General features: G+C 45.7%; 1 protein-coding gene across 2 annotated transcripts; it reads left to right on the top strand.

Annotated features, from left to right (window-relative positions):
• The first annotated feature begins 6020 nt into the window (after positions 1-6020).
• Positions 6021-23008, top strand: LOC126544952 (uncharacterized). Of its 2 annotated transcripts, none has more exons than XM_055078018.2 (6): positions 6021-6440; positions 9485-9531; positions 14854-14952; positions 16818-16865; positions 18893-18940; positions 21794-23008. In XM_055078018.2, the coding sequence occupies exons 1-6, from the start codon at positions 6323-6325 to the stop codon at positions 21824-21826; spliced, it is 393 nt and encodes a 130-aa protein (XP_054933993.1). In that variant the 5' UTR covers positions 6021-6322; the 3' UTR covers positions 21827-23008. The 2 variants fall into 2 exon arrangements, with proteins under 2 accessions (XP_054933993.1, XP_050048481.1); XM_050192524.2 differs by having other exon boundaries at positions 6022-6440; positions 22933-23008.
• The last annotated feature ends 371 nt before the right edge of the window (positions 23009-23379 follow it).

The following is a 23379-nucleotide window of genomic DNA, read 5'->3' as shown; positions in this document are numbered from 1 at the left end:
TTTCAATTTTTTGTGCAAGTAATGTCCGCCTCTTCGAGTAGACCAGCTCACGGACTAGGATTGTGCTGTCTGCCACAGGCAATCTAAAAAATAATAATTTTTGTAGGAGTTCGCAGAAAAGCCCGGTATTTTGGCTATGAATAGACGTCGCTTGTTTGCCCGAAATTAGTAATAGCAGCCATTTGCCACTAAGACACCCATAGTCGGTGTCAACCTAAGAATTACTGACAAGCTCCGTCCACAAAAGTACGCTGCACCTGTCTTTCACCCCTGAACCGGAGGCGAGCCAGACGGATTCCGCTCAACAGCTTAACGACTTTGCTTTGCTAATGAAAGCGCTGTAGGCTGACTAGATAAAAGCTCGTTGTTTCAAGCTAAGATATCACAGCTCGCTGAGTGACGACGTCAGGATCACCCACGAAATTTGTCCAGACTAAGGTTTCATCCTGGTGATGAATGTAGAGCCCTGTGGCGCAAGGGCCACGTATGGCCAAACAGCGCAGAAGGTTTCATCCTAATACCAGTGACGTAGACAGGTCTGCACGTAGCAAACAGCTGTTTTATACACGCCAGATGCGCAGGTCGCATCAAGTCACGGAAATGGAGTCACGGAAATGGAGTCACGGAAATGAAATCACGGAGATGAAATAACGGAGATGAAATCACGGAAATGAAGTCACGGATGTCCGGCGTTACGCAGTCCGGCGTAATGCCGCCAAAATTCCCAGGGAGTCTAACCCTGAACCTTTGCAAGGATTCCAACTCACTATTTGTGGTGTTAGCTAATGCGAATTTAAATGAGGCTTGTGACCTTTGGTGGGGGGTCGGACCCACGACATTCGGTTTTAATTAGGGCGAATTAGCAAATAAATTGATAAGAAACCGTGAAGCCGAGGCGAAGAAGCGTCAACACGACCTCTTGTGTTAATTAATCCACAGTTAATTATACATAGCTAATAAAGAGAATTTATTAAGGCACTCGTACCCACTACCTTTGGTGGGAGTCGAACCCACAAGGAGATATGGGCGAACCGGCCATATCTCAAAGTTGTTTTCCCATTGACAATGGTGTTAAGGCGAAGTGAATTAAGACAAAGTTAATTTAGAATCTAATCTATTTAGAATATAATCTAGTCCATCTCTAATTAGAAAACAATTAACTAGGCCTTATCAGACACCGTCGCATTCATGATGTGGATAGCTTGCGCGTAAATATTGAGGCAACATTGGGGCCAGCCTTTCAAGTTGAAGTTATTTTTTCCTCTTCAGTATCGCTTCTTAAGCCGCTTCCACCTATGGGCTAACAAACCATCCGTTCGTGCGTCTGCTTGACGCACCTGTATTCCTTTCTCTCTTTCCTCTCCTGCCTCGAGATGGTCAGTTCCACGGTCTCAGCGATTCCATTCATAATGTTTCGACGTAAGTTTGCGTTGACGTGTTAACAAAGACCGCCGTACAAGTACACTCGGGAAAACAACACACAAGCGGTAGAACGTTCGAACGCACCGCCATCAAGCGAAACTTCGGCATCTCTAGTTCACCTAACATCTGCATACGGCTGTACACCGAAGGCAAGATGGAAACCACAAAATAAAGGTGTTCCTGGAACCCCAACGTGAATCAGGTTATAGTCTCAGGCATTCTGCGAAGCGTCACATAGAGCGACCTCTGTTCAATAGCACGTACTCGATTTAACCGACGCGCTTGCCCCAGCGTGACACCTTTGTGCCCGTCTGTTGATTCCTGGAACTACTTGCAAACCAAGGACTTGAGTTTCCATCCGTCGAAGACTTTAATGATTAAGTAGACGGAGGCACAAAGTAGCTAGCAAAATGGATAATGTGGGTCCATTTGTCTTTCTACAACGACGAAACGAAGCCTATGCTTTACAACAGAGGAAAGAAAGTTCCCACGTACCAGATTCATAATTTCTGTCCAGGTTTGTTGCTGTCTTTGCTTAACCGATACATGAAACTAGACATGGTCATGAGCAATTTAGCACGAAAATATGAACAATACGTGTGGGTTTTCTTTTCGACTTGGAATTTACTACTGAATACGCACGTCTCAATGACTGACAGCCAGACATATGCTGTGCCTCTTCATCAATGCCGTGACAAATCTATCGCGTTATACTTTTGTCCGCCATTCTTCCAACCACATTTTCCATTGTTATCCCCACGGTAGCTTTTAAATCGCCCAGTTCATTACTGTTGTGCTTCCGGGTGTGCCTTGCCTATTTCGTCGTCATAGCTTGCACACACAGGGTTGGACCGCAACTCCACCTTGCGGCAGGAGCCATTTCATCGCGCGCGAACTGATCTCGGAGGTCATACCTCGCGTGACTTCTGCAGTCTGCTGTATGTCGGCAGGTGCGAGGGAACTTGCCGGAAGGCCGTGACAGCCAACGAAAAGGGGTTATATGTTACCGCGGGCCTTCAAAATCGCGGTCACGTGACCCTTTAATGAAAACTTACTAAGCGATACAGTTACGTTACTTCTGACCACGCACCTGCCTGTGGCTCTACCGTATTGTGTGCATACGCGATTTGCACATATGCCGACAAAGCGCGTCGACTTGGTGCAGCCGACTCTACATCAGAACTTTATGGGCCTAGTTGGTACATATTTACAAATATTTTCAAGGCGCACACAATAGGCACGGCAAAACATATATATATTTGTCAAATATGCAGCAACTAGGCCCACAGAAAGTTCTTCTAAGTCATATTTCTTCTACATCGGGCCAGTCTTCTTTATGTTCAAGTTGACGTCGCAGCATCGACCCGTCACCCACATTGTCACACCTACGTGCAGCTCTAGAGTTTACGTCTATTGCATCCTGAACGGCAGCATGCCGACTTAGTTGTCATGCCTCTTCGGTAACGTGCGCCCGTCTTGGGGTCATGTCAAGCGCATCTGCAAGATTCGCCGTTCCGAGCTCTGGCGTCAAGTAAGACTCTACCAGGGTTAGTTACGCATCTTTTGCTATTCCAGTGACCCTCCTTGGATTGCTGACAGAAAGTTGCAGCGCGTCAGGTCTTTGGCAGCTCGGATGACAGAAGCATCATGGAAAGGGTCGTTCCGCAGCATGCTTCGGTCGACTGCAAGGAAGGCTAAGGTGCAAGGAAACCAACGGCTTGATCCTGCTTGGCGGGGTAACCATACCCGAAGACGTCGCAGCAGTGCTCAGGAAAGGACCAAAGTTTAGTGCTGCGCCTCATTTTCAAGCGCATGAGCTCCTGGCAATAAACAGGAAAGTTGCAAGCAAAGCCGGGGCGGATGCCACCGAACGTTGCCTTCTACAGGGTGTAGACGGCCTTGTCAACGCTGGATCCCAACAAAGACCACGAAGAGACAATCTACCAAGCGGAAAAGTCTCGTGCTTCTGTAAAAAATGGTTTGTCGTTCCTGCAGGCGGACAAAGAGGAGGGATTCGTTGTCCTGTCTAACTCAGAGTTCAAAGACAAGGCTCTTCAAGCAATTCACAACAACTTCAGGGCAGTCAAGGTAAAAGACACGCGCGCAAAGAAGGATTTCGAGCAGCAGTGCAAGGAACTTAACCTTACTCGCTTGGCAAGAAGCCTCAACAAATGTTCTGTAAGCTCATATTGCAAGTGGTTTTTTTTTTTTCAGCAAAAACCCACACAGAGAATATTTCGTTTCAGTCGATCGTGAGTGAAAAAGGATCTTGAAAGCACTACATCTAGCATGTTTTTGCTGAAACAGTTAAAATTTTGTGATCCTTTCATTGTTCGCAAATCGGATGAATTAGTAGTTTTTTAAAGGAAATACCCGTCATGGGATACGCCTTTTCTGTTGATGACGAGGAACTTTTTTACTGTGTACCCCAACATGCACTGCTAGCCTCTGTTAAAGAACGTGTAGACGAAAACGCCGAGGTCGCCTTCCAGAACACAGGGGGTGTTCGTACGAGTAACTTAATTAGTTTGTTAGAGGCCTGTTTACACTCCACTTTTGTATGTTTTGACGACAAATTCTTTTTGCAGAGGACAGAATTTGCATTGGTTCCTGTGTCATGCCAACTTTATACGATATCTTTTTTTGTTCCAGGTCGACCGAGCACTAGACCATGCATGTAAAGAAGGCGGAAAAGTGTTACGTGTTTTTAGATTTGTAGATGACTTTTTATTATTATTACTAAAGCCTTTACGAGAAAACAAGTTGAAGTGATTTTAGACCTCTTTTAACCGATTTGGGAAGGGATTGACCTTCACACATGAACTCCCCATTTACATATCTCTTCAGCTTCTAGATATACATTTTAGTTTTTTAGGGGATATTTTTGCTGGTCTAATAGGCCTCGGACTAGGAATAGGATGCTGCCTTTTCGCTTGTCCCTCTAAGATAGTGAAAAGGGCTCTATAGCATCTCTTTGCCTAGAGTCTTCGCTAAGGAAATTGTGCCACCACACGATGCAAGAAAGCTTTCAAGCGCAGGTGAAAAAACTGCCGGTAGCAGGTTTCATCAATGCAGTTGGTGAGGGTCTGATGCAGAAGTTCAAGCAAGGAAAAAAGAAGGACAATAGCAATTTCAGGGGGGATAACGTGCTCTTGAAGTAGTTCGTTACATTCATAAGGTCTCGCATAATCTCAACAAGGTCGCGAATAGGCACGACGTTGGAGTGGTTTTCCCTGTCCGCAACAAACTCCCCCCGTCTTTCCCCATAGCCACAGCAGCCGAAACAAGGCGAGGTTTCCGAAAGAAGCACCTTTGGCCGTATCTAAACTGCAGCCGCGGATTTGTCCATGACATTCTCTCTATGCGTGGCAAAAGCTATATCGGGCAAACAGGAAGGTGTGTGAACGACCGATTTAGAGGGCCTTGAATATTAGAAAGACGGAAATAACGCATTTGGCGGATCACGTGAACCCTAGCGGTGGATGCGAGGCATTATTTCGTGACGTAAAGATTCTTGGTATAAGCCACAGTGAACAGGCCAGCTTGATACTGGAAGCATGTCACATAAAAAAGAGGGGTGAAGGTTGCATCAGTGAGCCTTCATTAAGTCTGTACGCAAAAGGGTTTGGATACCTCGACGTGCATATGAATTAGTCGGGCATTTCTTATACATACATTCATATCTCGTACTTTTTCCGTAAACGCATCTTCGCATGTGCCTTTCTCAAATATATTTCATGTCCACGTTGTCGATTAAACAGTTTAAAGTGGCACCAGTCCTGGGTATGACCTGCCTTTAGCGCCGTGTCTCTTGTTTGCGCCTTAAAAATATTTGACTCTACACTGTTGTAATCGTTTACTGATATTCACCGAACCCCGACATAAGATTTCCCCTCGTGACAGACGTCCATAACCGTTACACGTCCCGCAGCCCGTTTCTCATGAATTCGCTCCTATTACCCTGCTCGTGTGACGCAGAGAGCATTCACTACTCGCTTAGCGATCTGTTTAACGCACCTCTGATGCCTGGTCCACACATGGTCGCTGATGGCACAAGAAAGCAATAAACAATGCTGGGCATACGATTGCAGCGACGAGTAAGGCGATATGTTTCACGAACGCAGGCTGGTGATGCAGCGGATGCATTTCGTGATTGCACACACACACGTTCGTATAGACGTCTTCTTTTTTTCTTTTTGTCGACAAGAAACGCATACGTATACCAGACGAAATCATCTTGTTCGTCTCATACCAGCAAGCCAAACGGCGTCCTCCTCGAGGTTGGGGATAGGTTGCCGCGCTCGAATTTCGTTCTCAACGCTCCCAAGCCCCCGTATATAGGTGGCGCTGCGAGCGATCGCTTTTGAAATCGGGTGACATAAATTGATTTATTCACGGGCCCTGATGCGAATGAATAAGTGTCGAGAGCGATGCGGGTGTCGCCGGCGTGAGGCTCTCCCGAGAAGTGTCAGCTTCGCATTTTTATCGCGGTCCTTCTCCACCGCCTTTCCGTTACGGTTTTCTCCTTTATCATTTGCATTTCCCTCCATCACACTCTCTTCCGTCCTCAAACAAAACTGCGGCGAGGGTGAGACCGCGAGAAGAAAAAAAGCCGTCAGTAGGACCTCACAACGGCCCGCAACTGCTGTGCGCGCCTAACAGACGTAAGACTGGGTCGCCGGTCGTCTGCCTCCCGGGGATACACGTCGTCGCCTTCTGGAACGTGTGGCCTTCGCGCCGATAGCAGACGGCCCATTCAGAGCTCACTGCCGAGGCTCTTGATGCCACGTGACCTTCACAGTGACGAGTGAAGTCCGCAGTGCCGTAGCTTTCTCGTCAGCTAGGTCGTCGCGTTTACGCACCGACCTCACGACGACGGTCTTAACCTAACCCAACCAGGATGACGGGCAGGTCTACGCCGCCTCTGCATTGGGGCAGCGTTCTGTTCCACTGGATTTACGTCTGGACCTTCTTGGTCGTCGTGGTACTGCAACCGGCAAGCGCTGGCCTCTGTTCAGGTCAGTGTAATGACGAGCCAGTTCACGGATTGTAAAAAATAAAAACGCTGGTATCGTCCAGTGTTCCGTTAAATCCCATAGAATTAAAAAAAAACTATGCGAGTCTTTTTGTTGAGGAGCATAGCATGTGGAAGTGAGAAGGCGTCCCCCAACTGCGCGTAGTCTGCAGGTCACCATGAGGAACGACATATGTTTTCCTGCCGCTTTCTGTTCATTCTATGCTTCTCTAAGTTCTCGACAGTGTGTGCTCCTGCACACTTGTGAACATGGAGAGCATTATACACTAATGCATTCGCCGGCATTTGCGCTCTCTGTTAGATCCAGATCTTACACTCTAAAACGGTCTGCGCACTTTTAGACTTATCTTTCGATCGTCTCGTGCGTGACTTTTCTTTCCTCAGCGATGAGCGCCCACTACATCCAGGTCACGAACGGAATTCGCGTCGTCAGCGTGACATAGCATTAGTGACAGGAAAGCAGCGCCCGTACAAAGAAAGGAAACGCAAAACAAGACAGATGACGAATATTGTTTCGAGACACTGATACGCATCAAAGGGTGCGAACTGTTTCTACAGCGTATTTTATGCCACCCCGCCTCTAGCTCAAGCACACGCAGTATTTCAGAAGCCGCTGGTTTAGCTCGGTGTGCACGTAGAGCCCTCCATGCGTAACGCGGAGCATGTGGATTCGCTCCCCGTCAGCAGCGGTGTTTCGCCCCTTTCATTCTCCTTATTCACTTATCCTGTCTGTTGCCTATAGGCGGTTTCTATAGGCTTGTCTACACGGGCAGTGGCCTCCGACCTTTTCGTCAACTACCACTTGGCAATTATTCTCCACTATAACAATCGAGTGCCTTTGTGACGAGGCTCTTGGGACCTCCAAGATACTTCGTTATATCGGTTACTTCGTTTTAGAGATCACGCATTGTTATACCCCCCCCCCCCCCCCCCAAAGCGCCGGGAGAGCGCGTTCAGCGAAAGTAAATCCTTATTTACAATGAAATCACGAGTAACGTAGCGAAAGGAGTGGCTTATAATCTACTGCAAGCTTCGGCCGAACCGAATGCGTCATCTGCAGTCGACTGAGAAGCGCTGGCAGCTGCTTTGTGAAGTCAACTACCAATCGATACGTACGTGCAAGCGTTACAATGAATAAACTGTGAATAGGAAAAAGAAGTGAACAGTTGCGCAAAGAAAGTGCACGGAGAGAAATGCCCCATCTGCAGCAGCAAGTTTCGTTGGTGTGTTTTCGCTTGCAGTTCACACAGTTCGCTGTTGTTGGCAGCGCCTACAAGATCGGAATGCTTAGCACTGGCAACGAGTGGGAGCATGAAGATTTTTGCGACTATAGTGTTGCTTTGTCGCGCCTACCAACAGTATTATCATTATACTGTTTTAATTACACCATTAAGCACGCGCTGACACCCCTCGTAAAACTGCTCGGCCATTTGGCCCGCCGGCCTTTTCTCTTTGCTTCAGGGATGCGGAGATGACATATGCAATGCGGAGCGCAGTGGTACTGCACTCCACCGGTGCCTACTGACATTCTTCGTAAAACATCTAGTCAGTCTAGGGACGCCTCAATTCGTTCGTTGTGCAGGCAGAGAATAATTGCCAGAGTACAGAGCGACGATACTTGGCAAGAGGTCGAAGGCCACTGCCCGTACAGACCAGTCTATAGAAGTTGTCTACAGACTATAGACACGTGCACAGATTATGCGAAATACAGGAATTCGGCAAGGACATATGCAATCCTACGTTATTCCAGTCATTTCATTGTTATAGCTGCATAGTGAAGGGGGGAGTGGGGTAAAAAATGTCGACACGAGGTGAACAACCTGCCGGACGAGCGCCGACTTTAAATAGCAATTTATTACGCACACGAGTGGAAAAGCAAAACACTCATCGGCCATACCATGCTGAATAGGCCGGTTCTCGTCCGGTGTGTTACCTCTGCCTCCCTGAACCCTTTGTCCATGCATATGCGCGCTCGCGTGCATGTTACTTCTCATTGTTCACACTCGAACTTGCTTGTCAGAAGTTTCAGTTCGAAGGCAGTACTCGTCCTACCAATAGACCTCACGAAGGTCAATTCGCTCGCTGCTGCTGCCGCGTTTGGTCACGCCAGCGGTTTTTTTTTTTTTTTTTTTTTTTTTTGCAGTGAGCGTCGGCGCTCCCCGAGTGTGATGTATTTTCAAGTTTGCTTGTGCGCGCCGACACCATGCTCGTTAATTCAGTTAGCAGGCGAATGTTTCCAAGTTTATATGGCCGATAAATCTGTTCTTAGTAGAGCAGAAAGTTGGGCTAGTTGGTTGAAATGCATACTGAAGAAGTTTGCGCTCGTCCTTGTTTTCTTCTCGGCTTGCCCTCGTCTCCCCGCGCAAACTTGTTCACTGCTACTCTCACTTCGTATAGCTGTCTACGAATTTGCTATCGCAATCGATGCTTCGCCTTTCGAGCGAAATTGTGACTTCATTTTTTTTTTTTTTTTTTGCACGACAGCTTATTTGCTCTTGCCATGCGTGTACAATCGAGCGCGAAAGTCTAGAGAACCACGGCATCAGCAAAATAATAAGAATATAATTATAATAATAATAATAGTTTCTTCTAGTTTAGCCGTGCAAAACGTGAAATTGTATTATTGCATGACGTGTGTCAAAGAGGCGCACTAGGCAGTACCACTTGATTTCCGCCTTTATGCCTAGGCTCCGAAGAGAAAATTTTAGCCACACCTCTGGTCGTTAAACTTTGGCACTCGCTTATACGTCCGTGAGCCCCGTCAGAATAGTTTAATGACTTTTGACCATGGTCCTCATCATCTTAAACCTCTGATGTAAGTACAAGGGTTCACTTGATGTGAATATCGTGGATAGCATGTTCTTTGTTGTATCTGGCTACTTCCCCCCCCCCCCCCCCTGGCGCCCGCAAAGCTATGTGCAACGCCTTTGTTGCCAGGGAGGCCTTCAACGCTTGTGCACACACTGTCAATAAACTGAATTTAAATATTTCCGAAATTATGTAATTCCCCCTTTCCTGTTATCGCAGTTGGAGAAGCCTTAATGTCGTGTGACAAAAAGTTTCTGCGGCCAAAGGTAAGCGTTAAACGTTTTTAGACGAAGATTAGGGTATAAATACCACTACCGCGTAACAACGCTAATGGCGTAGTGCAATGTGAGGGGTGCAAAAAAGGGTAAAATTTGTCTGGTTTATTGGCACACATATATCTCTGTTCTTACTTAATATAGCTCAATTGAATTTAGTTAAGTGCGTCTTTATTTGCTGGTAATGATCCTGAATTCTGTACTAAAATGTAACCAGAAGTTTCCTAAATATGCGAAGTGGTATTGACACGTTCAGTGTGTAGTCACATTTCTTCTTATGTCTACATTGAAACTGCTAGTTATACCTTTACATTAAATTATTGTTACACAAATGTGCACGTCTTACATATATACATGGAACCTGCTATATTTTTCACTGTATAGATTACACATCGTACAATCATAGGCTTGCCTGCCATGGCCTTGAAACGAGACTGGCAGCATTGAAAATAAACAAATACATATTGCACGCGCATATTTCTTAAGCGCTTCGCAATCAAATTGTTGTATTGATTTAGAACATGGGCCACTCTTAAAATTGAGAGACGCTGTAGAGAAGTGTTAAGTTCAATTGTATTAGTAAATATTTCTGTAATAGAATATACAAACTAAGAATCAACAAACTTGAGGCAGAAACCGTCGAAGGTGATTGTCTAGGGCAGCGAGAGTTTTGTTGCGTAACCTGCTGCAAGTCCTTATACTACCGTGAATTGCGACAAGCTTTATGGGCATATCAGCGGGCGCACAAAGTGTTAATCTCGCTGCCAACAACAATGCCGAACAACACCGCAGCGCATCCAGTATGTCTTGTTGTGAGCACAGCAGTCCAGTTGAAGCCTCGTAGCTATATTGCCAGTGTCCGTATAGCAGCCGCGGGTGCGACTCCGTTGCCACGGCTGTGCGTCAAACGGCAGCGCTCGACTGCTGCGCCGTCTATCGATGGCGCCGCGCACTTCACACTCCTTCCTCCGCAACTGCGCTTTCTCTCTCCTCCTTTTCCTCGCTCGTGCTGCCCTCTCCAGTTATTAAAAAAGGAACGTTCGACAATTCAGAATACCGAATTCTCGAGCTCAATACGAATCGAATAGCCATGCTGTTTGATTCGCATTCCATATTTCGAACATTCGCACATTTGTAGCGCGCCCTTGGCATTCGTGCGAGAGTTATAGATGCAGCCTTCGGAGTGTTAGCCAGTGCCACATGTGGTCCGGGGTGGATTGTCTGTTGGTTTGTCCTTCTGTCTGAATAGATGGGCAGGCGTTGTGCACCTCCCCGTGGCAGTTGTCAGCCTGCTCCTCAATTGCTTTCCATTTCGTCACTTTCAAGGGCATATATATTTTCAAGCCAAGTAATAATAATCAATCAATCAATCATTTACCGAGCCCATGAATAACCATAGGGTCAGTGCTGGCACGCGTACATTAAAAACAAAAAAAAAATAACAAGAAACCGCAGGGCAAAGTAAGAAACACACAATGATTAAAAATAAGAGTGCATGAACAAAGCGCAATGTAAATAAAAGCGGAAAAAGAGGAGAAAGGCAGTTCGACAATGCGACAAACTATGAAACAACGCAAAGCTCAGGAAAGAACAATGATGGCGAGCTACCAAACCTATCAAGATCCTCAAAATAAGCGTTATAATCTTTCAGTATATTCCTTAGACGGTTGAGTGTTGGTGATGACAGGCAGGAACATGGAAAGGCCACTGTTCTTTGGTGATCCTGCGCGTAGTACGAAACATGATACAACTGAGGTGTTCGGGGCAGGTGAGGGCACCGTGAAGGGAGTGGAAAAGAGAAGGTCAGCAGGATTACGTCGGCAGCGAAGTAAGGGCAATGTCAATAATGCAACAGCGCTAAACAAGGTCCAGAGTCCGTGTGAGCAGAGCGTGATGATATGTGCTTAAAAACGTTTGCTGGGCTCGATCTATAATGTAATTGTTAGATCTAGAAATGCCTTTCCACACTACCAACGATTCGAGTTGAGGAAATAATAATAATAATTAATCATTTATTTAATATGCCCTGGAACAACGCTGATGTCTGGGGGATGGTGCACCCGCCGTGGTTGCTCAGTGGCTATGGTGTTAGGCCGCTGAGCACGAGGTCGCGGGATCGAATCCCGGCCATGGCGACCGCATTTCGATGGGGGCGAAATGCGAAAACACCCGTGTACTTAGATTTAGGTGCACGTTAAAGAACCCCAGGTGGTCAAAATTTCCGGAGTCCTCCACTACGGCGTGCCTCATAATCAGAAAGTGCTTTTGGCACGTAAAACCCCATAATTTATTTTTTTTATTGGGGGATGGTGCATAGAAATACAAGAACAAGGAATATGCAAAACAACTACGACTAATAGTTACGGGGTAAAAAAAATAAATGAAAAAACAGAAATGAACCGGATAAACAGCTACATGATGAACAACAATACAGCAATAAAACACCACTGAGAGACGCAGAACGTGTACGGAAGGAGAGAGATACTATGAGAAATCAGAAGAGGAGCGCATATCTAGTGTAAGTGTCAAGCTCGGGCCGAAAAAAGTCGACACGTTTTGAAAGATATTAAGATAAAGGAAATGACACGTGTAAATATTATTCATTCTGTGGAGAGACGAATGCCTGCTGAAAAAGGCAGTAATGTGAAAGAGTCTATCTTCCTTACGGTAGTCTACTGCAGGACCCGATGCGAATAGAAGCTAGTAGATTCGACATGTAATATTCCCACGAATGATATTGTCTAAAAAAAGGAAGTCGGTACGACTACGTCTGCAGCTAAGCGACGGAAGTGCGGGATGTTTATGCAGACTTGAAAAGTTGCTTGAGGTCAGAAAAGGACGTTCAGATACACTAATGAACTTTTTATGCAGACGCTCAATTAAAATGCTGAATCGAACTGCTTGTGCCATATCATACCGCCGAAGCATGTTCACGTGATGGGAGACAGGCGGATGTAAACAATTTGAGGAAGGGAATTGAGGTAAGGAAATCTCTTGTATAAGTCGGCATACAGAACCGAGCGCGCAGGTACCTTCATGCTACGCGGTGTAGGTGGGCAGAGAAGCTTAACGTACTCTATCAAAAAGCACGCCGAGGTCGCTTATTTCAACAACTCTCTTCAACAGTGCATGATCAACCGAATACAGGAAAATTATATTATAGCTTTAAGCGAATATGACAGAACTCTGGTTTTAGATTAATTCAGAGTGAGCCCATTTATCTGGCATCGTTCACAGAATGAGGTTAGGTCGGACTGCAGAGCGCGACAGTCCTCGATAATGTGTATCTCCTGAAATCTTTGACGTCGTCAGCGTAAAGATTTCTGGATTGCTGCGGTAACTTTATTGATGAAAATTAAGAAGAGAAGCGGGCCTAACACAACACCTTGGGGCACAGCACTAGATACCGTAAAGACACAAGAATTATCATTGACGCTCACGAAGCCGGGCCTTTCGAGAAACCTGTAACGAGTAACAGCTTCGACACGTGCCGTAGTAGTGCACAAGCTTCTCGAGCAGCAGAGGATGATTGACTACGTCAGAGGCTTCGCTGAGGTCGCCGTACACAGCATCGCCTTGCCCCATTTGCGGGACGGGCGTGGAAACCGCCATCACAAAACGGACAAAGTTGGTGGTCTTTGAGCAGCCAGAAATGCATGCTGATTTGGAACAAGAACATTTTTTACACTGAACAACGCTTCACTATATATGAACAGCCAATTCTAAAAGCTTGTAAATTGCAGAGAGTAGAGAAATCGGCCCCTAGTTAGCGACATCCGTTTTGATGGCGGATTTATAGAGACAGAAAAAACGCGAGCGGTTTTCCAAGCATTGGGAGAAGTATAATTATGCAAACAGTTATTAAATATTGACGTCAGCGCAGGTACAAGGATGCGACTGTAGGCTTTGATAATGGCGGCCAGGACACCATCTGGGCCGTAGGACAAAGTTGGCCTCAGACGCCCGAGGCATTCTCTGATGACTCTCGTCAAAGAGTACCGAAATGGAGGTTCCAGTAGAACAGTTCGGCTGGTGGACAGTGCAGTCAAATGATGATCTATTTATACACTCTTATTAAACAAAATGATACCCGTTAGGTCATATCTTGCCACACAACAATAACCATCATCTGTCTTGTCCGCATTTCCCTTCTTTAACGCTGCTTAGCCCGCTACTTCCAAGGCACGAACCGCATGCGCGTTATCGATTGTCGACTGGAAAGTAGCGAGCGCAGCGTTTTCAAGAAAGGAAACGCAAGGCAGACGACGATTATTGTGTTGTGGCATATATACACCCTTAAGGGTGTACATTTCTTTAAGAGTGTAGAGGGAAAATGTACGACGAGAATCAGCGACTGGCTTGCACTTCTCCACAACAATAGGCAAGCAGACGGATACAATCTCCACGTTTACTGCAGTGCATACCAAAGTGTCTCCAAAAACCCGCCGGCTAGTTAGAGGCGCTGTTCACTAATGTATCAGTGCTCGACTTGTGATCTCACTTATACAGGTAATTATTCATTTATTCAATATACCTTACAGGCCCGAAAAGGGCGTTGGGTAATTAGAGAGGAACCACAAGTGGCGGAACTCCCCAATCCATTTGTTAGGCTCAAGACTTTTAGAATTCTCTGTGGACATGCTCTTTACGCGTTAGCGCAGTTCTAAGTTCCGCAGATAACCAATGGGAAAATTTACATCGTTTGGGCTTGTACTGGGGTATGTACAGTCATAGTCATACATACCATCCCCAACGATCTCGGTAAAGCGATGGACCCATTCGTCGACCTCGCATATACTAGTCACGAGTTAACAATCAATTGCCGATTGTCAAACCTGTCAGGACGAACAGGGGCAATGTCAGAGTGCGACCCTTTTACATTGTGTACATTTGACAGGCACAGGTCAAATACATTTCCACGACAGTTCTCAGTTAAATTGTGTTGCTGAAGGGGGTTAAAACCTAGGAAATCTAACAGCGACCTGCATTTGTTCGCTATGAAACTTTTGTAGTGGGAATAGGTGTAGTTGTTCCGTTGAATACCAGGCGTGTTCATGTTACCAACAATAATATCTTGGTGGCTGGTAAATGCGTGGTCACATGTTCGGTAAATGTTATGACCTCAACAAACATGACAGGATTGAAGTTTTGTGTTACATAAACAACTCCAGTTAATAGTTTTTGACAACGCGCCAGATTTAATAATAATAATAATATAGTTCTGATGTATTTCTTCACCTAGTTCTTTGGGTGACGAATATCTACGAACAGGCATCATGTGAATATGCCTTTTGTTATATGCTGCCTTTCCAGGGTGATAACGAGAAGTTTATGAAGGCAATCACGGCTTGCCTGGATAAGGAGAAGTTGGACCTTAAGAAGATAAACCTGCCATGCTTCCAGCAAGAACAGGTATGACGACATTTAGTTTTTACTGACACTTCAGGCATAAGGTCCTGCTATCGATAATAACACGTTTTCTTTTTGAAACGTCTAAATTTTAACAAAACCATTTGACATGCAAAGGTTTCCTAGTAACTGATACACACCAACCACATAGTTCAATTATCTCGCAGACAGCAGCATAAACACTATTTTAATAAACTGGTAGTCAGTCGGCTGACGAAAAGTGCCTTTCGCTAAATACCGTGCAGAAAATGTTTTTAGTAGACTTGTATGTGAGATCGTCATTGTGGCCGTGAACGGCCACATTGAAACTAACCTATCAAGATATGTTTAGTATTTCTTGACTTGCTTTCAGCACATCGTTGCTATTCTCTTTCCAATCTGTTATAAACTTTGTTGTCTGCTGACTTCTTATGCTCTAAATCTGGGGATATGTCTGTTTAAAATAAAAGCTATATCTCTATGTTCTGTCATGCTAGGTTGTGCATATTACGTTATGAATTCACGCAAATGTCTATTTTTTCCTTGATTTGCTTTCTTTTGTCCAACACTGTTTTTTATCCTGTTGCTCACTATATATATATATATATATATATGGGCAATTACCTAGTGAAGCTGCTGTTTGATGCAGCCTTTTGCAACTACTCGCATTTCTAGGAATAATAAACTTGATATTAGTTTGATCTGATTTGACATATAAACGTGATGCTTGTGTGCGAATATAGCGTCTGTAACTCCTATTTCGTGAACAGGTTAGACTTGTTAAGATACTCTTATACGTTACAAGTACTGTCAGCACAGATGCAAACTATTCCGAAACTACTCTTGTTTGCCTGCGTATGTGACACCTGGTTGATCAATTCAGACTTCTAAACCTGCTCATGTACACTTGTGAATACTCCATGCAAGAACCGACTACGGAGCGATTACAAGTTGTGTTTCCTTGTAATTACGCACAACAGGCGTTCTGATCACTCATTTTCTGTTCGCGTTTCACTAGGTGGCGTCCAAATACACACCCCCAGTGACGGCTCCCAGTAACAGAAACCGATCTTGAATGCTACGCTTTTACAGGCTCCATGCGCCGGAAGTAATTGCAGAGGCGAAAATACGTCATAGCCGCCACGTTTCCGGCATCGCCTGGTTATGGTGATGGTATAGTACGATATACTGATAAGAGGGAGCTTTAGCTCGAGTGCAACACTGATTTCCCGATTAAAATACACGTAAAACACAGCAATGCTGTCGTAAGGCAGCCACTTAACCGATTAGAGTTTGTTGCACTTGAGAGGAAAGGGTGATATAGCAGATGCATCAAGCAAAATTCTGAGCCATCACCTCATACTTCTAGAAGAATGTGCGAAATCGGTAAATTTAAAGAAAAAAGGTTTAATCACGAAATTTACAAAGCCGTAACTCTGCACAAAAAGATGTAATTTGATATATGGGTTGACAAATTCCTTGAAGCTGTCATTATGTATACCAGCGTTTTGCAAAAGCCCCCTACTTACAAATTAGTGGTGCATTTAAGCGTCAAATGTAAAACATCAATTTTGTGCGCTTTAGATGAACAATAGGTGCAGTTTACAAAAATGTGACATTGTTTTATAATTTCTGAAATACACCTGCTGCAGTTGCCAGACATTAACTTCTTTATCTAAATGTAATAAACCACATCAATATTGGTGCAGCACTTCATGCCGATTTTTCCATTCCCATATTTACACGTGGTTAAGACTTTCCGAGCTAAAGCTTCCTCTTGCCACCAACTCCAAGCAAATTGCTCGCCTGTAATCGTTCGCGACACCTTGCAACCACGTGCAATCGTCCCGGTGATTTTGCTACGTCAACGCAGTCTGTTCTCGGCGCAGGTGGACACCCTCGTGAAGTGCAGATGTGAGGCCTACATCCAAGCTGCGGTGAGCTCATTTGGGGAAATAAGTGAATGGAATTGAACAATCCGTTTTGCCTACCTCGCAACTGAATTATCAATCGGTTATTTAAATGGTCGATTCAGTGACCGATTTGTCGGTCAGTCGATTGTCCGAGTGAAAGCACGGTTGAGTGGTCGACCATTTGAATTATTGGTTGACCGGTCGACTGATTAGTCGAAGGCTGATTGTTTCATCATAGACCAGACCTTCATCCGTGTGCTTCGTGCACAACCCGAAGTATGGATATGAATAGGTTTCAAGCGGCCCAGCTTTCAGTTCAACTGTGCGATGGCTGCACAAAGGAATGGTCGCCCGCTTAAACCAAGCACAAGAATCCGCGTAGTAACCCTATCAATTACCTCCTCTCCTAGACACCTGTAGCGCGTCAGCCATGAAGCGGGTATGGAACCACCACACGTCAAGTTGGAGCGGCTTCATTGCCTTCCCGCGAGACTGCACGTAAAACAGAGGGCGCCTCGGTCCGCGGGTATAGGGCGGGCGGGGGGGGGGGGAAGAGGGGGCTCAGCTCTCCCGCGCCTTCCTCTTTTCAGCCTTCACAAAGGTTTTTTGAGCACCACCCCACTTGAAGTACACTCCCGAAGCCTTTACAGGCGGTCCTCTGGTTGTTTGCGTGCTTTGCTTTTGCTTCTTGGCTCTTGCTTGCTTTTCCTTAGTTTTTTGCTATGCTTCGCTCTGTTTGCTCTTTCGCTTCTTGAACCATGCGGTCAAACGGGGGAAGTGAGCTAAAACTTAGAAGAGAAATTATAAGACAGGGGTAAAGGTGGAAATTCTACAACTAATATTAATGTAGACTAACTGTACAACCGTCGATTCTTTTTTGTCCAAGCTGTCTGAGCATACCTGTGTTGTTACGTGATGAACTGTGGTTTTTACGTTGTGTTCTATTGTCGCCAATAAGTGCATTGTCTGTATCACTGTACGTGTGTATGAATAAGCTTGTTTTTAAACCAAAGCCAAGGCCTCTTGCAAACGTTTATCGTTGAACCCTGTGTCAATAATGATGTATTTTTCCCTTTTATGAATGTACCCTTTCCTGCCAAAGCCTTCATTAAGGCTAGCAGTATGTACAAACAAATAAATAACTTTAGTGAACATTTTGGAAGCACTGCTTCCAACATTGACATCAGCGAACGAATGCGCCTTTGCTTTTCTTTAAAATACCGTTCTTTCCGACCCGCACGCACACTCGAAGGCTCTAACGACAAACCATCCCCCCCCCCCCCCCCTCCGGGCGTGCCCGTAGACGTCTGCGCCAACCGAGAAAAGGCCGTAAATCATCACGCCTCGACTGCCTACACAGAGGACAAATCTGCCACTGTTTATGAAGCCGCTTCGAGTTGCGGCAGTTGCCGGATCGCGCAACTAAATCGCGCCAGACGCATGCGCCAGAGCACGTTTGACGGGAAGAGGAAATGAAATACGAGATTCATTTCCACCACCACCACCCCTCTCTCTCTCTCTCTGTTTTATTTCTATAGACGTCGTTGTCTGTGAAACAGCACGCGAAAACGAACTGCCATCCGCTTCCCTTCCGAACAGTCGAACATATGGTCGAACAGTAAGCAGGTGGCGCCGCTTAGCGGTCGCTTTCCTTGATGGCCGCTTTACGCTTAGTTTCGCCAACTTTGCAGATCCTAACTGCACCACACATCCTACCTCCGAACCACTGTACGCTGCCGCTTAATCATCGAGGCGATACGCATGCTGGCTGGTATAATAAAATCCGTCCCCCACTCTCACATTCCATCAAAGAGTACGGAGTGCAGATTTGAAAACATCACGTTCAGTGATACGCAACATGGTATAGCTCTTGCCTCTCTCCCTCTCTGGCATTTTAAAGAACTTTGCAGGTGCGCGCAAGCAGCAGACCGTGGAGGATTCTTAAAAGTTGTCGGTACCTCGATCATGGCTGGCTTTCTGTTAAGGGGACTGCAGTGCAATTCAAAAACACAAACAAGCGCATTTATGGGTACTACTTCTTTTTCTTCCAGGGAACGAAGTCCAGCACGGATGCGAAGAAAAAGACCGTCGACTTCAAGGTGGGCTTATAGACGCTTTGCTGCGAGCAGTTCGTGCAGTAGAAGTCAGATGGCGTAATTAGTCTTACTTCGCGTTAGCTTCACGCATTCGTCCATTGGTGGCCTTATGTGATGAGAAATAATGGTCGCACGGCAGCTGTGCGCAGCAATATTTGTTCCGTCGGCTCACGGAGCAGCACGTTGCGGTTATAAAACCTGGCTGGCAAGTTAAACAAAGAGTACATCGTTCCGAGTAGTAGATTCGTTAAAGGGCTTACAATGGTGTGAAACTTGTTTGCGTGTGAAAGTCCTGGGCTGGGCTCTTTGGTATTCAACGTCAAATGGCGCAAGTGTGATGCTAAACCCGCAGTGGCATTTCACAAAGTCAGATAAGGAACTTAGACCGCGTCATCGTCCATTCAGGCCTTGTACACGCAATAATGCAGCGTAGCATCGAAAGCAAGTGGACTGGAGGAACTCTGCAGCCCGGTGTCATTACCAATCTTATCAAACAATCCGACCAATATAATCTTAACTCTTATCGGTCGTTACAAACCTTACAGCAATCGCTCCTATTTTTACGTTCTTATTAACCTTATCGGACATGATCCAACCTTCAATTATCAGTCCTTATCAACTTCATTGGACTCTATTCGACTGTTATCAGCTCTCATTGGTTCTTATCAACCTTATCAGAGTTCTTCCGCTTATAACCCCTTATCGCTCTCTTTAGGACCTTATCCATCCGCGTAGAAAAATTATCAACCGTGGTGAGACCCATATAACCTCTCATCACTTCTTATCACCAACTAATTCCTCGCCACAACTCATTGACTGCTTATCCATCAGTGTGGCGTGACGCGAAGCGCATAAACCCTCAGAGATCGGTGGCATTTCGGCCGGTGAAGGAACTACCCCAACGGAAGGCTCATGCCTCCACCCCCGAAACGCATCGGGGATGTGGTGTGTTTGTAACAAAAATTTCGCGAAGTCAGAATTTGATTGACACGTGGTCCTATAGAGGTACCTTTTATTCCCCCATCACCAAATCTTTCAGCAAGGTCTTCATAGAGGCTTAATAGCACACATCCTGTCTTCTTTTCGTCTATGTGAATCCAGCGCTATGGCCTCAATTGCTGCGACGAATCACCTAGCCCAAAGATCTGCACTCCTGTCTTCATAGAAACTGTACTCCTAGGACTTTTTGTGCCGCCGGCGCAGCATTCATATGGTTCATATTCATTCACTTCCTGCAAACGTGGGTGTTCAGCCCACTGGGGTCGTAGGTCGGAAGCTCACCTCCGGCAACGTTTTTGTAGCGCAGCTGGATATGCCTACCCTCCCATACATTTTACAAAGGAGCTGTAAAGTGGTCACTGGCCATTTTACACTGGCCCCTAGCCGCTCGGGGTACTTTGCGTCTATTTGAGGGCTTCTTTCACGCTCGGGAAAAAAGCACTTTTATGTAGCGCGTATTGAGCAACAGAAAGCTGTATCGGGAGTTCTGAGAAGTTGATTAAGACTAATTATCTAATTACGCGGAATGAAAAAAAAATTTGAGTATCTCCAAGCGGCGGCAAATATTAGCTTGGTTCTGTTTGGCTACATGACAATCGCATATTTTTAATGTCCGGTTAAAGTTAGCTGGGACACCCTGTATGCCCTCGAAATGTCATGCACGTGTAAAAGCTCGGCAAGCATGAACAAAACACAGGTAACCACACGCAGGCATCTTTGCTTTTTTTGCCACGCAAAGTGACAAGAGATGTACACGTTCAACGCGAATAAAGATAATAGAGCTCTTTCGTGGATAATGAAATCGAAGGCTTACTGACGCATGTGTCAACAAATGTTAATATAATCAAGGATTCGACGAAAGTTCGTCTGGTCACGCATGGAAATGAAGGGGATCACGGTCACTGACCAAGTCTGGCGTATAATCCTACGTTTCGAGACCACGTACGGGTTCTTTGTTCACTGAGTTGGACAGCAAATTGTCACTTATATAGCCGTACGTGACGTAACGAACGTGCGTAAATTGCAGGCATTGTCCCTGGGGTCCGGTTCATCGTAGCTGGCGTCGATTGAATGATTATAGATTCCTGTCCGACTCGGTGAACAAGGAAACCGTACGCCGTTCCGAAACGTCGGATTATACACCAGACTTGGTCAGTGACCGTGATCCCCTTCAACAAATGTTAATGTGTGTCTAGCTTCTATCCACGCATATTTATTCGTGGTCTCATAGATCAGGCTGATTAGTTCTGCGGTGAAAAAAAAAAAGGTTTGAAGAAATCGACGGGCCGCACAAAGCGTTTCACGTCACTAAGGGGCGCGCCGCCCACTTCGACTTCCGGGCTTCATCTTCGAAAAAACTGCAAACGCTTTGCAGCTGCCGGCGAGAAACAGTATCCGTAGGACGTTGAGAACCTGGAAATAAGTAACACAGGTGTCAGTACAAGCTCCGCCGCTCACGATTATTTCATTTATCAATACAAGAAACGTGCGCAGCACATACAGCCGAAGCTTACCCGCTGGACGTCCCGTCGTGGCGCATCCTCGATACCGGTGCTGAAATCCGATGAGCGCACGTCGTCTTCGCCCTCACTGCTGCCGATTTTACCCTCAAATTCGGCTCTCGGAGCGCTCGAGCCGCAAGGAACAGGTCTTCGAGGAGCGTCCGCGCGCGATGACGCCATAATCCAGGCAAGCGCGCGGCAATCCGAAACTTTTCGCGGCGCGTCAAAACCACCACAAAGCAAAAACCAACAAAACATCACGAATCCACGTTTTATTATTCCAGTTTTCTCACCTAGATGGCGCTAGGCACTGATAAACCACGCGCGCGGGAGAGGGAGTGACAATTTGAACTTGAAATGCGTCGATCAAATTGATCTGTTTGAATAAGCGCGGTAGCGAGAGTTAATATACTAAGGATGGTGTTTCCTAATGGCGTCAGTACATCGCCATGCAGTGGAACCACTTTTTTCATTGTTTTTCGCAATGTCGTATTGGGGCGTATTCTTCAAGTGGCTGAATATGTGCGTTCCAAGTACGCACGCTAGACATGAAATAGTTGGTTATTACACACCGGACACTTCGCATGGAGTCCGCGTTCTCTAAACTTAAAAAAAAATTAAATTATGGGGTTTTACGTGCCAAAACCACTTTCTGATTATGAGGCACGCCGTAGTGGAGGACTCCGGAAATTTTGACCACCTGGGGTTCTTTAACGTGCACCTAAATCTAAGTACACGGGTGTTTTCGCATTTCGCCCCCATCGAAATGCGGCCGCCGTGGCCGGGATTCGATCCCGCGACCTCGTGCTCAGCAGCCCAACACCATAGCCACTGAGCAACCACGGCGGGTGCTTTCTCTAAACTTGACGAAATATGTTGAATTCACTGAAGTTTCCGAATCCGTTCTGCAGCAGTTCGCTGTTTGATTCAGAAGATGCACAAAATGTGCCGCATTTTCAGTTGGGTTTCCACATTTGTGCGGACAACATGCATAACATATTGATGTTCAAGAAGGGTAGAACAGGTTCCAGTATCTGCGAGCACCTCCACCGTGTTGCAATAATTACGTTATAGAGCTGATACATATCATGCAAACTCATCATCACTGTGCGGAAGTACTTGTAACCTCGCATATGATTATTGGCACAATCGCCTGCCAGTAGTTACTGAAGGTAGTGAGCTGGTGAGCACAATGTGTTTTTACTCGTTGCAATTAAAAAACAATTTGCGCAGGGAGTAAACGACAGCGTCATAAAACTGGCTTTAGGCCCACCAATTTGACCGAACAATGCCCAAGTATTGTTCGATAGCCATCCTGTCGATAGTCAACCAATTAAGTCCTAGTTATAGTGAGCTGTCTTGTGCACAATTTCGTTGATTAGGGTGCAGTTATTAAAAGTGTATGCATGTGTCTGCATGTTTTCAAGAGAGCGTGGAATCTTCTGGCTGTCACAACTCTCAAGACTGATTTTTTGCCTTTCTTTGCACCTTCAGAAATGCGTCGACAATGCGGTCCAAAGCAAAAGCTGAAGGCTCTCTGCTAGAAATAAAAGACTACTAAACAACAAAAGGCGTCTCTTTTTTTCCTTCCGAGTTGCAGAACTTCTTTCCCGAAAACGAACACCAGTTCCACATTGCCGGCGAAAGTGTACCAGGCAGTCCTGTGCCTTAGAACACTAAATACTATGGATTGGCTTAAATCCCGTCATCTGGTATCATAGCAGTCTGCTACAAAACATTACCAAAGGGAACTCTGGCGTTACAGCGGTTACGAAAGTTGCAAGTATTACCAGCATTAAAATTATGGGTAGTACTTGTATTAACCTGAACTTCGTCCTTACGGCTTCGAATGGCATTGTAAATTTGGAAATTGATCACTTTGAACGATACGTTGCATTAAAAATGCAACAATTCAAAACGATTATGCAGATAACATTGTGC

This window comes from Dermacentor andersoni, chromosome 10 (genome assembly GCF_023375885.2).
Source record: "Dermacentor andersoni chromosome 10, qqDerAnde1_hic_scaffold, whole genome shotgun sequence".
NCBI lineage: Eukaryota > Metazoa > Arthropoda > Arachnida > Ixodida > Ixodidae > Dermacentor > Dermacentor andersoni.
The sequence above is the reverse complement of the archived record's forward strand: the minus strand, read 5'-3'. Positions and strand labels throughout refer to the sequence as shown.